General features: G+C 36.6%; 2 protein-coding genes across 3 annotated transcripts; one reads left to right on the forward strand and one right to left on the reverse strand.

Annotated features, from left to right (window-relative positions):
* Nucleotides 1-6,818: 6,818 nt before the first annotated feature.
* Nucleotides 6,819-10,385, forward strand: LOC147557786 (uncharacterized). Of its 2 annotated transcripts, none has more exons than XM_086659374.1 (4): nt 6,819-7,536; nt 7,645-7,714; nt 7,817-7,888; nt 8,752-10,385. In XM_086659374.1, exons 1-3 carry the CDS (start codon nt 7,201-7,203, stop codon nt 7,867-7,869), a joined length of 459 nt encoding a protein of 152 aa, XP_086515500.1. In that variant the 5' UTR covers nt 6,819-7,200; the 3' UTR covers nt 7,870-7,888; nt 8,752-10,385. The 2 variants fall into 2 exon arrangements, with proteins under 2 accessions (XP_086515500.1, XP_086515499.1); XM_086659373.1 differs by having other exon boundaries at nt 10,143-10,385.
* Nucleotides 10,386-10,462: 77 nt separating this feature from the next.
* Nucleotides 10,463-12,783, reverse strand: LOC147557787 (putative 38.1 kDa protein). Its single transcript, XM_086659372.1, has 9 exons — nt 12,439-12,783; nt 12,269-12,324; nt 12,016-12,130; nt 11,789-11,920; nt 11,485-11,672; nt 11,327-11,386; nt 11,017-11,176; nt 10,863-10,931; nt 10,463-10,781 (listed from the first exon to the last, which is right to left on the reverse strand). The coding sequence occupies exons 1-9, from the start codon at nt 12,586-12,588 to the stop codon at nt 10,683-10,685; spliced, it is 1,029 nt and encodes a 342-aa protein (XP_086515498.1). The 5' UTR covers nt 12,589-12,783; the 3' UTR covers nt 10,463-10,682.
* Nucleotides 12,784-13,068: the final 285 nt, after the last annotated feature.

The following is a 13,068-nucleotide window of genomic DNA, read 5'->3' on the forward strand; positions in this document are numbered from 1 at the left end:
TGAGCGAGTTTATCTCTTTTCTTTTTATGGTTCTGTAATCACTGAGTTAAAGTCATGCACTCGTGACCTTGGACTTGTAGTTTCAGAGACTTCTGGTGTCAAGTCTGTAATTAGCACTCTTTTTTTTTTTGTTGAAGGCTGTAATTAGCACTCTCCTATCTTAAATTTACATTGATACGAAAGTGGGGTTAATGTCCCTAGAATGTATAATTATGTTTCCCTATAACAAACAATAGGACACAAGTTAGCTTTAACTAGAAGGGAAGTTTTGTACGCAATGCCCAAATATGTTAAAAGGCAATGTTTTTTACTCAAAACTTGGTCAAAACAAGTTGACAAGGTATGGTAAGATGACAAGGTATGGTAAGAGACAATGGTCAGATTTGAGGATGTTTGTCACCCACCTCTTCTTTTTCGCTTCTTACGACATAATCTCGTCGGGCGACTGATAATTTCTTGCTATCGACCTGAGAAAAAAGGAAAAAAATTCATCTTTTCCTTAGGGTTGGGAAAAAAGTCAAAGAATCTAAAACCCGTCACGAGTACCCGAGTCCTTAAGAACCCATGGCACCCGAAACTCGAAGGCTGGTTTGGTCCGACCGACTTGGTGAAGTAAATGGGTCGGGCTCGACTTTTGAAGTGCTACTCGGCATCCCGCCCGAGCTCGAGTCGTTAATATTTATCTGAATAACCCGCTTAATAATGTCATCCATTTATACGATAATACCTACTTACATTGTATGTATGCTCGACATGTATGTATAACATATATACATATATATACATATATATATATATATATATATATATATATATATATAACACATAATTATATATTACTACACATAGAAATGATGCTGAACCGTGGATGTGACGGTTGTATAGTAGTGGTGATCAAGGTGACAAAATATGGTAGTGACCCCGTAAAATGATTTATAAAATAGATTAAATGAACTTTGATATTTTTAAAAAATATTTTGACTATATAATATATATACACATATGTAATATATAAGACGTTTTTACTTGAATTTCAATTTTGATGGAAATTTTGGTAGACATGGAAATAGATATATTTTTCTTATTTCGACCGAGATATTTCGAAATTCTAGTGAAAATTTGATTCCCGACCGCCCGATACACGAAAAACCCAAAAAGTTTAACGGACTTGGACACTGAGATTTTTGAAATAACGTCTGATTAAACCCGAAAACTCGAATGGACAGAGAGTTCCAAAGCCCGAACAACCGACCAGATAAATGATATGAACCAGACCGGCCCGACCTGCACCGACTCCCACCCCTACTTCTCCTTCCTTCTTGTTTTTTCGTGTTCTCCTTTTCTTCCTTCCAACCATCTTTCTCTATGTGCCGACAAAGGGGAGGTTCCCCTTCGCCGCCCTATAGAGAGATGATTGTAAGGAAGAAAATGAGAAGAAGAACAAGAAGAGGTCGAAGGAGAGGAAGATTTGCTGTTTGGACCCCCTTTCATATAATCCACTTGCTGTTTGGACTCCCTTTTTCCAGAGTTGCATTTTGGACTCCCTTTTTCAAAAAAATAGTTAAATATAACAGCACAATAAAAATCTTGAAATGAAAAATACTATTTTACCCTAAGTAAGTGAAAAATACGATTTTACCCTCAAACTTACCTAACCCATCCCATTTTTTAACCTTAATATTAACTAACCCTAAATTATGACCCGCGAGTCTAACCCTAGGTGATTGAACCCGATTCCAATCTAAACACTAAAAATCGATTTGGAGTGAAGGGAGCCCAAAACCGAGTTTCCTCCATCTTCTTCGATTCTCTCTTTGTAGCAGTTAGCAAGAACGAGTGGGAGAAGGAAACCAGTCGAGTAAGTGGTTACTAATGTTCTTCATCTTCGCCATCTACCTTCATCTTTTCCATTATAAAATTTTAGGGTTTTTCTTGTCGACATCGATTGGGCTCCAAATTTTGAGTTATTTTTTGCAGTAATCAATTGGGATATATGTATAACAAGTTCTACTAAACTGTAAGTTTTTTTGCTTTACCTTTCTACAAGTTATGAACTTCATACAATTTTAGGTTCAAATATTTAGGTTTTCTGAAATTGGGATTTTTTTTAGAATTAGGTATGTTCTAATATTAGGGTTCTTAAAATTGGGAGAAACCTTCAATTGGGGGTTTAATTTTGTTGTATAGAATGTCATGATAGAATAATATATTGATATCATCTTTCTTATACTAGAGTGGAAGAAGATCTAGGTTGTTTTTTTATTAGGTTTAATTTGAACTTGATTTTGATTGTTTGTTCAGTTATTAGCTGTGATATTTGATTTTTGGTTTCTTTTTCATGTCCTCATTTAACTTAAATTTGAGTTCTAAGTGGGTTTTAACTATAACTTGATAGTCTTTTCATGTTCTAGTTTGAATTTCGACTTCCTATGATGGTTGGTTTACAAGTTGAGTTATTTTCACTATTGGATTTAAAACTAGTTTTACATAATTTTGGTAATTAGATTTTTTACATATTGAATATATATTGTATGATCTTTCTTATTCTACGAAGGAAAATGTCGACACTAAAAGAGGGACTTACGAATATGGTGTATACGCAAGGGTCTATACAACTACCACCTATGGAGACTAGTACACCACCACCAATGTCTACTCAAAGTTCATGTGAGTATATTAAGTATGCAGTAAGTTATTTTTTAATTTGTTTGATGAATTATTACTTGTTTCATATTTCTAAATATTTTTTTAGGCGGAGATTGGGAATTACCCTCCTTTAACTTGCCAGCTTATCCCGGTATCCCCTCATTTGATTTAGGATTTGAATTTGATGGTGTCGATCCTTAAAAAGTTATTCCCAAATTTTATGAGCCAGAGCCTGATCCAGAAGACAACACACGCCTCAATTTAGATGGGATTCCTACTAACGATGAAAGCGAGGATGAGGAATTGCTTTTTAAATCTAGGTTTGCGTTTGATGATGATGGATATAATGAGGATGAAGAGATGGGGCAAGTGTCAGAGGATGAAGATGAAAATGATGAAATTGAAATAGATGAAGAATCAGATGAAGGTGGAGAGAATGAAACCAATGTATATGGAAGTGAACTTGTTGTCGATGAAGAAGAAAAAGAATATGGTCAATTTGAGAATGAAACAAGGAAACTGCAGGAAGTAGACATTGGGAGGGAGTTTCAAGCTAAAAGCGTGGTTAAAGGGAAGGGTTTTGAAGCAGGTATGTTATTTGAGAATACTAGACATCTGAGACAGTGTATTAGAGCATATGCCATCTACAATAAAGTTTTGTTAGACTGGAAGAAAAATAAGTCTTTTAAGCTTATTATTGGGTGCAAAGGGAAGACAAGAGAAGTGAAAGGAAAAGAGAGTGTGTCGTGTAAATGGAAACTTTACGGTAGAGTCAATGGTTGTAGGAAAAACCCCATAAACAGGGTTATGAAAGTGAGGTTTTGCCACAATGTGCATACATGCCAGAAGCTCACTGACGGGATCAATCTATGTGCCAAAGTGAGGTTCTGTGCGGATGCAATGGAGGCAAGATGCAGAGAAAACCCTAATCATTTTAGGCCATATAACTTAGCCCTAGGTATGATGAGGATTCACAAAGTAAAAATTAACTACTACAAAGCTTGGAGAGCTGTGAATATACTGAAGGAGAGAATATAGGGTAATTTCGAAGAGTCTTTTTCATACATACCTGAGTTGTGTGCAAAGATACACGAGACAAACCCTGGAAGTGTGGCAGAGTATGGTGTTGACTCTAGTGGACAGTTTAAGTATTGTTGTGTGGCATTCAAATGTTCACTTGACGGTTTTGTCAGCTCTTGTAGGCCTATTGTAGGATTGGATGGGTGTTTCTTAAAGGGGAGATATGGCGGTCAACTGCTTGCAGCTACTGCTATAGATGCTTTAGGAGGGTTATATCCATTAGGCATCATGGTTTGTGGTGTTGAGAATGAAGTGAATTGGACAACTTTTCTGACAGCCTTAAAACCCCATTTAACACACCATCCTAAGAAGCTGACATTTATGAGTGACAGGCAGAAGGGTTTAGTCAATTCGGTTAGGGTAGTGTTTGAAAAGTCTAATTCAAGATTTTGTCTAAGACATATGTATGCCAATTTCAAAAGGTACTTTCGGAATACCACGTTGCATAGTCTCATGTGGCAAGCAGGGCAAACACTTAGGAAACATGTACATGTAGGCTATATGAATCAGTTGAAAAGTCTAAAGCCTGAAGCACATGAATACTTGGTTAGAGAGTCCTTGGATACTTGGGTGAGGGCCTATTATGATAGAGAATCAAGTTCCACTTTGAACCTAATGTACCCTTTCTTAATGGCCTGGCCAAACTCGAAGTCGTTGTTGGTCTCTGTACTGCAAAGACTAATGAAACATCTCACTGAAAACAGTAGCATGGAATCAAGTTCCACTCACCAGAAAACTAAACAAACAATGAAAGATAAAAAGAACAATTTCAAGAAAAAATATATCTATTACATAACTTTTAATTTTACATATAACATCCACACTTAACGTCTACACATACATAACTAACATCAACAATTAATCCTTACATAACTAAGGTTCACAACGGGCATGACTAAGAACACCGAGAGTGCAATTTTAATTTTACATATAACATCCACACTTAACGTCTACACATACATAACTAACATCAACTATTAATCCTTACATAACTAAAGTTTACAACGGGCATGACTAAGAACACTGAGAGCGCAATTTCAATTTTTTTACGACTTCCTCGCATATATCTTCAACATTGACTTCTACTTTCGATTTGTTCTTCATTGAGAGTGCATCAGACATCCACATGAATTTGTCGCACTTTAGGCATTTCAGAAATGGCATACCATTGTTAGGAATCTTCTTACATATTAGGAGTTTCATTTTGCCGGTGCATCCGTCGACATAACAAGGAGAGAAATTCCATGGACAATTTTCCAACTTATGATTACCTTTCCCACAACCGTAACAACCTTCTTGGTATACAGATCTTGTAACCGACGAAGAAGCCAGCATATTTGTTTTTGCGATTTCAGAATCCAACCATTGAAATGAACTACAATCAGGAAATTGACACGAAAAAAACTTCCTTCCAAATGAATGAGGTCTAGCCGACATCCCCAATTTTCTTATTCCATTGCAATTGCCGTTAATGCATCTCGAGTACATCCACAGGCAATGGAATGATTCATGACCAAATTGATCACATATTAAACAATTACCCTTGTAAAATGAATAAAATCAAGTGATAAATCCTTTTAGAGACAATGATATTAATCAAGTTAGTAATTATAAAGATGAGGTAAAAGAATCCTAATTTTTCATACTTCGATAGAAAGAAATCAAGTCAAATGAATAAAATAAAGTAATTACAAATGAATAAAATAAAGTAATTACAAGTGATAACTCCTAATTTTTCATATTTTGATAGCAAAAATAGTATGGATGGGTTTATGTGGATGGATAAGTTCATGTCTCATAGTAGTAAATGAAATTGGTCATTCTATTAAAGCTGGTCCTTTTCATGTTGGCTATAATCATCATAACCCTTCAAGTTATCACAAATAAACTTTCTCACTCATCTTCATGATTGATTTGGGTTTGTTTTCTATTCTTGACTCTTTCTTTCTTTCTTCTCTTATGCTGATTCATTTTTCAGTTTAGGATTTTTTTGCATTGGATCTTGGTGGAAATTGGTTTCTATAATACCAAAAAGTGCCAAATGATCAAACAAAAATCTAACCTAATCGAAATGATAAATAATTTGCTAGGTATCTTAGGAATTGAAATCTTCACCCATTAACAAACATTAAGATATACAAACATTTGACTTGAGGAAAAAACGAAATTTACATATATAGAGAGAGAAAGAGTTTTCACTGATTTCTTAGGGCAAAGAAGAAAACCGAAATTTAGAGAGAGAGAGAGAGAGTGCATTAAAAAGAAAATTACCTGATGATGCTTCATTGATCTACCATCTTCAACCAAGATTTTTTCACCAATCCGTGCTCGTGAAAATGGGGAGTAACACGATGGTTGCAGAGATTTTCCCCTTTCCCTTTCATAGAGACGAGCAGCTTATTAAACAGAGAAGGGTTGGCCCAACGGGTTTGTTTGTAATGATTTTGGACCGTCGATTTTATGTACACGTGGCAAACATCGGGTTATCTGGTTAAATAAACTAGGGGGTCCTAAGTGCAATATCAATTATACAAGGTTAATTTTGGAATTATCAAAAGTCTAACTTCTTAGATGGAATATACCCTCATGATTATGTCAAAAGGGAGTCCAAAATGCAACTCTGGAAAAAGGGAGTCCAAACAGCAAGTGGATTATATGAAAGGGGGTCCAAACGGCAAATCTCCCCGAAGAAGATGATGAAGGTAACCAAAATAGGAATTGCCTTTAACAACTTTGAACATTGCTTCTTGCGGGCGGATGGACACAATTACAGGTCAATAATCATAGAAAGTGACAATATAAACATCATCAATCATATTCAAAACAAAAGAAATCCAGTACAGCGGCAATCCTTGATACATATCCGAAGAATTCTGGATATCAAGAGCAGATTTGATAGCGTCTTATTCAGACATACCAAAAGAGAGATGAACTCCCCTGTAGACAAGTTAGCGAAATAGACTCGGAAGAAGAATAGAATTAGGACATGGAAAAATGTACTTTTTCTTTTAGTACACTTGTATGGTAATAACATTTAAAAAAAATTGAACATTGCCTATAAATTCTCCTTAAATAGAAAAAGTTGGTCGCAGGTAAGCCTGTACTAAGCTGCACCAGGGGCAAGTTAGCTAAAACGGGGCCCAGCGCATGTCATGGAGCAGCGCTAAGTTGCGGCGACCCACAGGGCGCTAAAGTTTGGTCTACTTTCTTCTGCCAAACTGTGGATCTTCATCTAGAAAGCCCGAGGTTATTTCGTCCCGAATTCATCTTTCAAGGCAAGCTCATACAAACCCTTCCTGCCAATTATTTCAGTTTCTGAGTAAGGGATTTAATCTTCCATTTCTAGGAAACCCATGTTCCAAATCTAGGTTTTTCTTTTGGGTTTAGCCTAAATGAAGAAAATAGATAATCATCTTATCCTCCTCTCTTGCCCTAGTTCCTAAAACAAACAATTATTATTATTATCATCTGTTTATGGGGAAATCAATTCCATCTTCAACTAGGTTACACCAATTATCTAGGGTTCTAGCTGAGAGTCTAGGAAGTTCAAAACGCCCAAAACCCAAGTCTGTAAACAGAGTCTTTAAGCCGGAAACATCCAAATCAGACAATAACTTGGGGGATTCAGAGAAATTGAAGTTGAAAATGGAGAGGCAAAACCGTATGCCTTTGTCGGAAGTGGTTTCTGATTGTGCAAGACGGTGGTTCCATGATACACTCAAGGAAGCTAAGGCCGGAGACACTGGAATGCAGGTCCTCGTCGGTCAGATGTACCACGCCGGTTATGGAATTACCAAAGATGCCCAGAAGGTCAATTTTCTGTTTTCATTTTGAATGATGAAGAAAAGATCAAATCTTTTTACTCTGGTTTTTGGCATTTTAGATTTTCTTTTTCTTTTCGTTTTGGGGTGTTTTCAGGGAAAGGCTTGGATGTCAATAGCTTCAAAGAGTCGCTCAACGGTTTGGAAGGTCAGCTACAAAATACCAGGTTAGGGTTTTAATATCATCTCCATTTTTATCAGCTTTTGTCTTCATTTTTGAATTTTGTGTTAGTGGTTTACTCTGTTATTGTTAATTCTTCTTTGGTTAGGTTATAATGCAAGTGATTCAGATTCAGACGAGACAAAGGCCAAACCGAAATAGGGTATTCTTTATGAAGTTGGTAAGTGGAACTTTAAGCTTATATTGTTTCAATGTTGTCTGTTTTCAACTTGCATTTCTCTTTCGCTTCTAAACTGCACTGGAACTTCCATTCCCACACCTTCTCTCACTGACCATATACATCATTCTTTTGTAAACCCTAAACACTGAACATCTTGAAACAGTACTCATCTCCTGAATTAAAATGTGTTTGAAGGTCTGCAGTTGATGATATTTTGTTTTCGGTTGCCTGATACAAGTTGCATTTCCTTGGAAATTGTTCTAGTAATTCTTTATTAAGCATATGATCTATGAGGGTTTTCCTTCTAAATTCTCTCTTACCACGCAAATATGGATCTCTGACTTCCTATTTCCTTGTTATTGTAATCTGTTAAGATAGAGAAGACCGTCATCTTGTCTTTAGCCGTAATAAACTTAAATGAGAAGTAGAAAGAACAAACTTGCCTATTTCCCTGTTATTTGAGATTCCAAAAGAACAAGATGTATTCTGTTTTCTTATATAGAAGCATCATTAAGGTAACAGGCGAGGAAATGACAGAGTTAATGTGTCATAACTCATAACCATGAAATTTGAAAACAAGGTTACACTTCAAAGTGTAGTTGTTTACATTTAATGCGTAGGAAATTCATAGAAATTGTTAGTTTGAGGTTATCCTTGTAGCAGAGGCATTATACATTTTTCACTGGAAGGTACTCAATGTTCGTGGTTATGTGGTTTGAAACCATTTCAAGGCACTTGAAAAAGTATGGATTTGTGGGTGAAGTCCTTAGTTTTTGTGGTCAATAGATCCGAGTCGAGAGGATGGTTGAATGGTTCTAATGTGAATGATAATGGTACTACGATATCTCATCTACAATTTGCAGACACTACCCTCTTCTTCTTGGAAGCCTCTACATTTCAAATCTCGAAGCTCAAAGATGTACTCTTCCTTACAAGTGCAGCGAAGGAGGTTCATACTTAGGCTGATCATTTTGGATGTTGGGTAGACCATCTCCCATCTACATTCGGGGGTCTTGCGCTAGGGTGAGTGTATCGGTTGAACTCCCATTGGGATCAGGCGGTTCAAAGGATCAATAAAAAACTATCTGCCTGAAAACGTTAGTCCCTTTCTGAAGAGGTAAGCTTGGGCTCGTTAAAGCAAGTGGCTTTGCATATCTACTGTCTATCTTTATTCTCCATGCCAAGATCAATGGTCCATATTATTGAAACTAAAAGATGAAAAATTTTCTATCGCATGACAAGTTGGAAGAGAGGAAAATTTATTGGGTTGCTTGGAGTTAATTTCTAAACCTTTTTCATCAAGGTGGAGTAGGTATGAAGAATATGCAGCTCATGAATTTAAGCCCTTTTGATAAATGGTTATGGAGATTTTCTTCGGAAAATTATGGTCTTGGAAAGTAATTATCAACGAAACATACAGTCTTCAATGGTGTGCTTGGGATACTAAGTTAGACAGACTTACGGCTGCACCGTGGAGGGGGGTCCATAATCGCCACAAGGAGTTCTCCAAACTTGTCAAGTTCCAAGTAGGAGATGATAAGAGAATTAAGTTTGGAAGGATGCTTGGACCTCCAAAGATACTCTAGAGGAGTTGTTTCTCAATTATTTGCGCTCTATCAAGCAAACAAGACGCTAGTAATTTTGCGTGTTATTCAATACAAGAAGACAGAATCATTTGGGAGTGTTATTACCGAGTATTTTCGCCTATCATACAATTAAGAAGGGGAACCAACGAGACTTTTACACTGTCAGGAGAACTGTAAGGTATGGAACTTCTTGAAGACTGCTAACATCAGGATCCCACCTAGGGACATCAAGACCTTGCTGCAGGGTTGGGGCGACTTTCCAATTCACTCAAACCGCAATGAAACTTTGGTTTCTACTCCGACATTCGATCATGTGGAGTACATGGAAGGCTATAACTTGTGGAATGTCAAGGTAGATGAGAGTAATTGGGAGAACATAGTCACCTCTATTCTTTCTCTTGTATTTTTCTGGGCTAAGAAGAAGAGCAATTGGCATCTATTCCTTTCTCGTAGAGATTTCACACATTATTGGGAGGCAATTTTTACTATTACTTAGTCACTACTGTTGTATCGATTTGATGTTTTTGTAACCCTTTTTCTAAATCAATTAATCATTACTGTTCTTGTTTCTAAAGAAATACGGATTTCAAGATTAATGTCATTTTCGAATTGATTAAGACACTGATGTTGTGGACTAACTGATTTGTTCACCTTTGCTTCTTTTACAGTATCTGCTGCTCGGAGTTCTCTTACGAATTTACGATCTTCATCTGAAACTCACAAGTTCAAGGCTGCTGAACTTTTCTGCAAGTTCTTTTTTCCCTCCTTTGGTACTTCTTATCCGCAACCTCGACAGTAAATTTGTATACAATTAGTGGTAACTGGGTTTTGTTGCTATTATTTCTTACCATAAAACAGAACAGATGCATGTTATTCGCCAATCAATTGAAGAAAGTGTATTTCTCCTCTCAGCTATCTTAATTTTATGTGCAAGAAACTATGGGTGTTCAATTGGTTAAGAAAATTTACCAGCCTCAAAGAAAGGACATGAAAGAAAATAAAAGAATTACACTTGAAAAATCTTCGGTTCATTTGTTATACAGTATACAGAAATAGTTGGTCATTTTTCTGTCTCACCAAGCCTTTTGCTAAAAATAGGAAACTCCTATCCTTTGGCTCCTTGTGGTTATTTAGTTGAACCAAGCTGAATTTTACAAGGGAATGGAATTTCACTTTTTCAGATTCGGAGTTTCGTATCTGCCAAGATATCAGTTACCATTTCGCCTATTTTTTCTCCATTCCCATGGCTCTTCAGGGTTTGAAGACGCCCAAAGTCCACGCCTAGCGGCTCGAGCTTGATTCTCCCACTAAACCGAAAAGTAGATTTATGTTAAAATAAGAGAGAGAAGGGTTACTACCAAAAATCCAAGAGGATGCTGGTTACTCACTGATGTAAGTTCAGGGCGTTTGTCATAGGCTGCATAATGCCATGCCAGCCCCTTTTTAAGCATTGCTTCCTATTTGAGAGCAAAAATGAGGTATCAAGGTTATCTGCAACTCAGAATATTTGATGAAAATGAAATTTGTTTACGAGAATGGTACCTGTATAAATTTTCCATTGCAATAAATATCTCCTACAACTCGTCCGTAACGATCTTCATCATAAACTTGTACGAGCAAACACTTCCCGACAACGAGCTTAACCAACTCTTCTTTGGCTTCCTTCCCAAATGGCATTGCACTCTCTGGCGCATCGATACCCCTGATTTCTTACCCAAGAAGAATGTTATTAGAATTGAAAGATTTGGGTTTTCATCATTTGGAAAGATGAATCCAGTCACAAAAGACTTACAAAGATTTGGATTTTCATCATTTGGAAAGATGAATCAAACCACAAAAGACTTAGAATTACCTTAATCGAATACGATATTTTCGGGCAAGAATTTCCTCATTATTTTCACCACTTATGACCCTATATGACATAACATAGAATGCAAGTACAATTGTAGTTCAGTATGAGGAGACCAAGTGTCTATGAGAGCTCAAGTTATGACAGAGGGTGGAACCTACCTGTAACCAGCATCGACAATGTTCTTATGTAAAGCATCTGCCTTTTGATAATCTCTAGCAGCTCGTGCCTTTGAGCGTTGTGCTGCTGCGACTTGTATAGCCTTCGGAAGCCATTGTGCTTCCCTAGGGTCTGTGACGTTAACGTAAACAGTTACTGTATCTCCATCTGCCACTGCTTTTGTATCGATCTAGCAATTTAATAAAGCATTGTCAAAGAGAATGTGAGGGAAAGCATTATAAAACTTGGGTACCTGACTCTAGGATTATTCAGCATTATAAACAAAGTTATAGAAGATTGACTCACGGGTAAAGTATGGAGTTCGAACTTGACTCCTTCAGGTTGTGAATGAGGAGGAGGAGGAGCTCCGGTAGGAGCTTGGGTAGGAACTTCAACCAGATTTTGGGGAAGAGGAAGACCATAGAAGATTAATAGACCCTATAGAAACAGAATCCTCCTTAAATAATTAATAAATGTTTGTTAAAATGTTAACATAAGATATTTAAGATGACGATACTTCTTTAGAAAAGTACCTCTACATCTGCCTTTTTGTGTCTCTTTAATGTCTGAATGATGAGCCTCGATGCTTCTTCAGGTGTTTTCGGCGATGGTTTTGACTCTTTCCATGCTTCTGATAGTTTGTTGTACCTTCCATTTACAAACAAGATGGAACATAATAAAAAAAAAAAGAATCGAAGAAAGAAATCGGATCTAGCGTTTCTAATTATAGTAGTACAAAGGGGATTTAAGAGTTGGAAATGAAGAAGAAATAATTAGTACTAGTACCAATTAGCCTGAGCTTTCTTGGATGATACAACATGTTGACTAAGTCCTTCAGGCACCTTCAAATTCATAAAAATTCAAATTTGATTAACACCCACTACTAATTTAATGAACCAATTGAGATGGAATTTAATTAAAAAAAGGCGATCGACTTTTTGATGAATAAAAGAAACCTGAGAGGTGATTTCAAAGTGAAAGAGATCATGAGCTAGAGCTGGAACACCCTGAGCTGTTGTACCATGAGGACCTAATGGTTGTGGTGATCCATGAGCTGCTTCTGGCTTGCAACAATTCTCTTGTAGAAACCTCAGAGCATTCCCCATCAATCTCTAAGTTTTTCTCTCTCTCTCTCTCTCTCTATTCTTTCTCTCTCTATGAAGATTAGATCAGATTAACAAGTAGAATCTTAAGAAGAGAGGGAGAGAACTTAGTTAATTAGTCTCTCTCTTCTTCCTTCCAATCTTTAATAATATGCCTGCTGAATTCAAACACAAGCAAACCAATTACCAATCAGAGAGAAAAAGAAGAAGGAAACGTGATGGGGTCTTAATTATTAGTCCAAATTAGGTACCACCACTGATATCAAATGTTTGATAGAATAGAGCCACGTATGCATTTGATAATATAATCGTATCTTATAGATCTCTCTAACATTTAATCAGGAGGATCTTAACATGCTGGAGTCCGGAGAATGCCGCGTTTTAGAGTATCATCAAAATTTGGATAGGAACTTGGTGTACATAATTATTAACAAAAAATTTAATGATGAGAAGCATGATTAGCTGTTTTGGTAAAATAACCAA

Source organism: Eschscholzia californica, unplaced genomic scaffold, assembly GCF_041429995.1.
Source record: "Eschscholzia californica isolate CP2 unplaced genomic scaffold, dmEscCali1.0.p SCAF_2, whole genome shotgun sequence".
NCBI classification, from domain to species: Eukaryota; Viridiplantae; Streptophyta; class Magnoliopsida; order Ranunculales; family Papaveraceae; genus Eschscholzia; species Eschscholzia californica.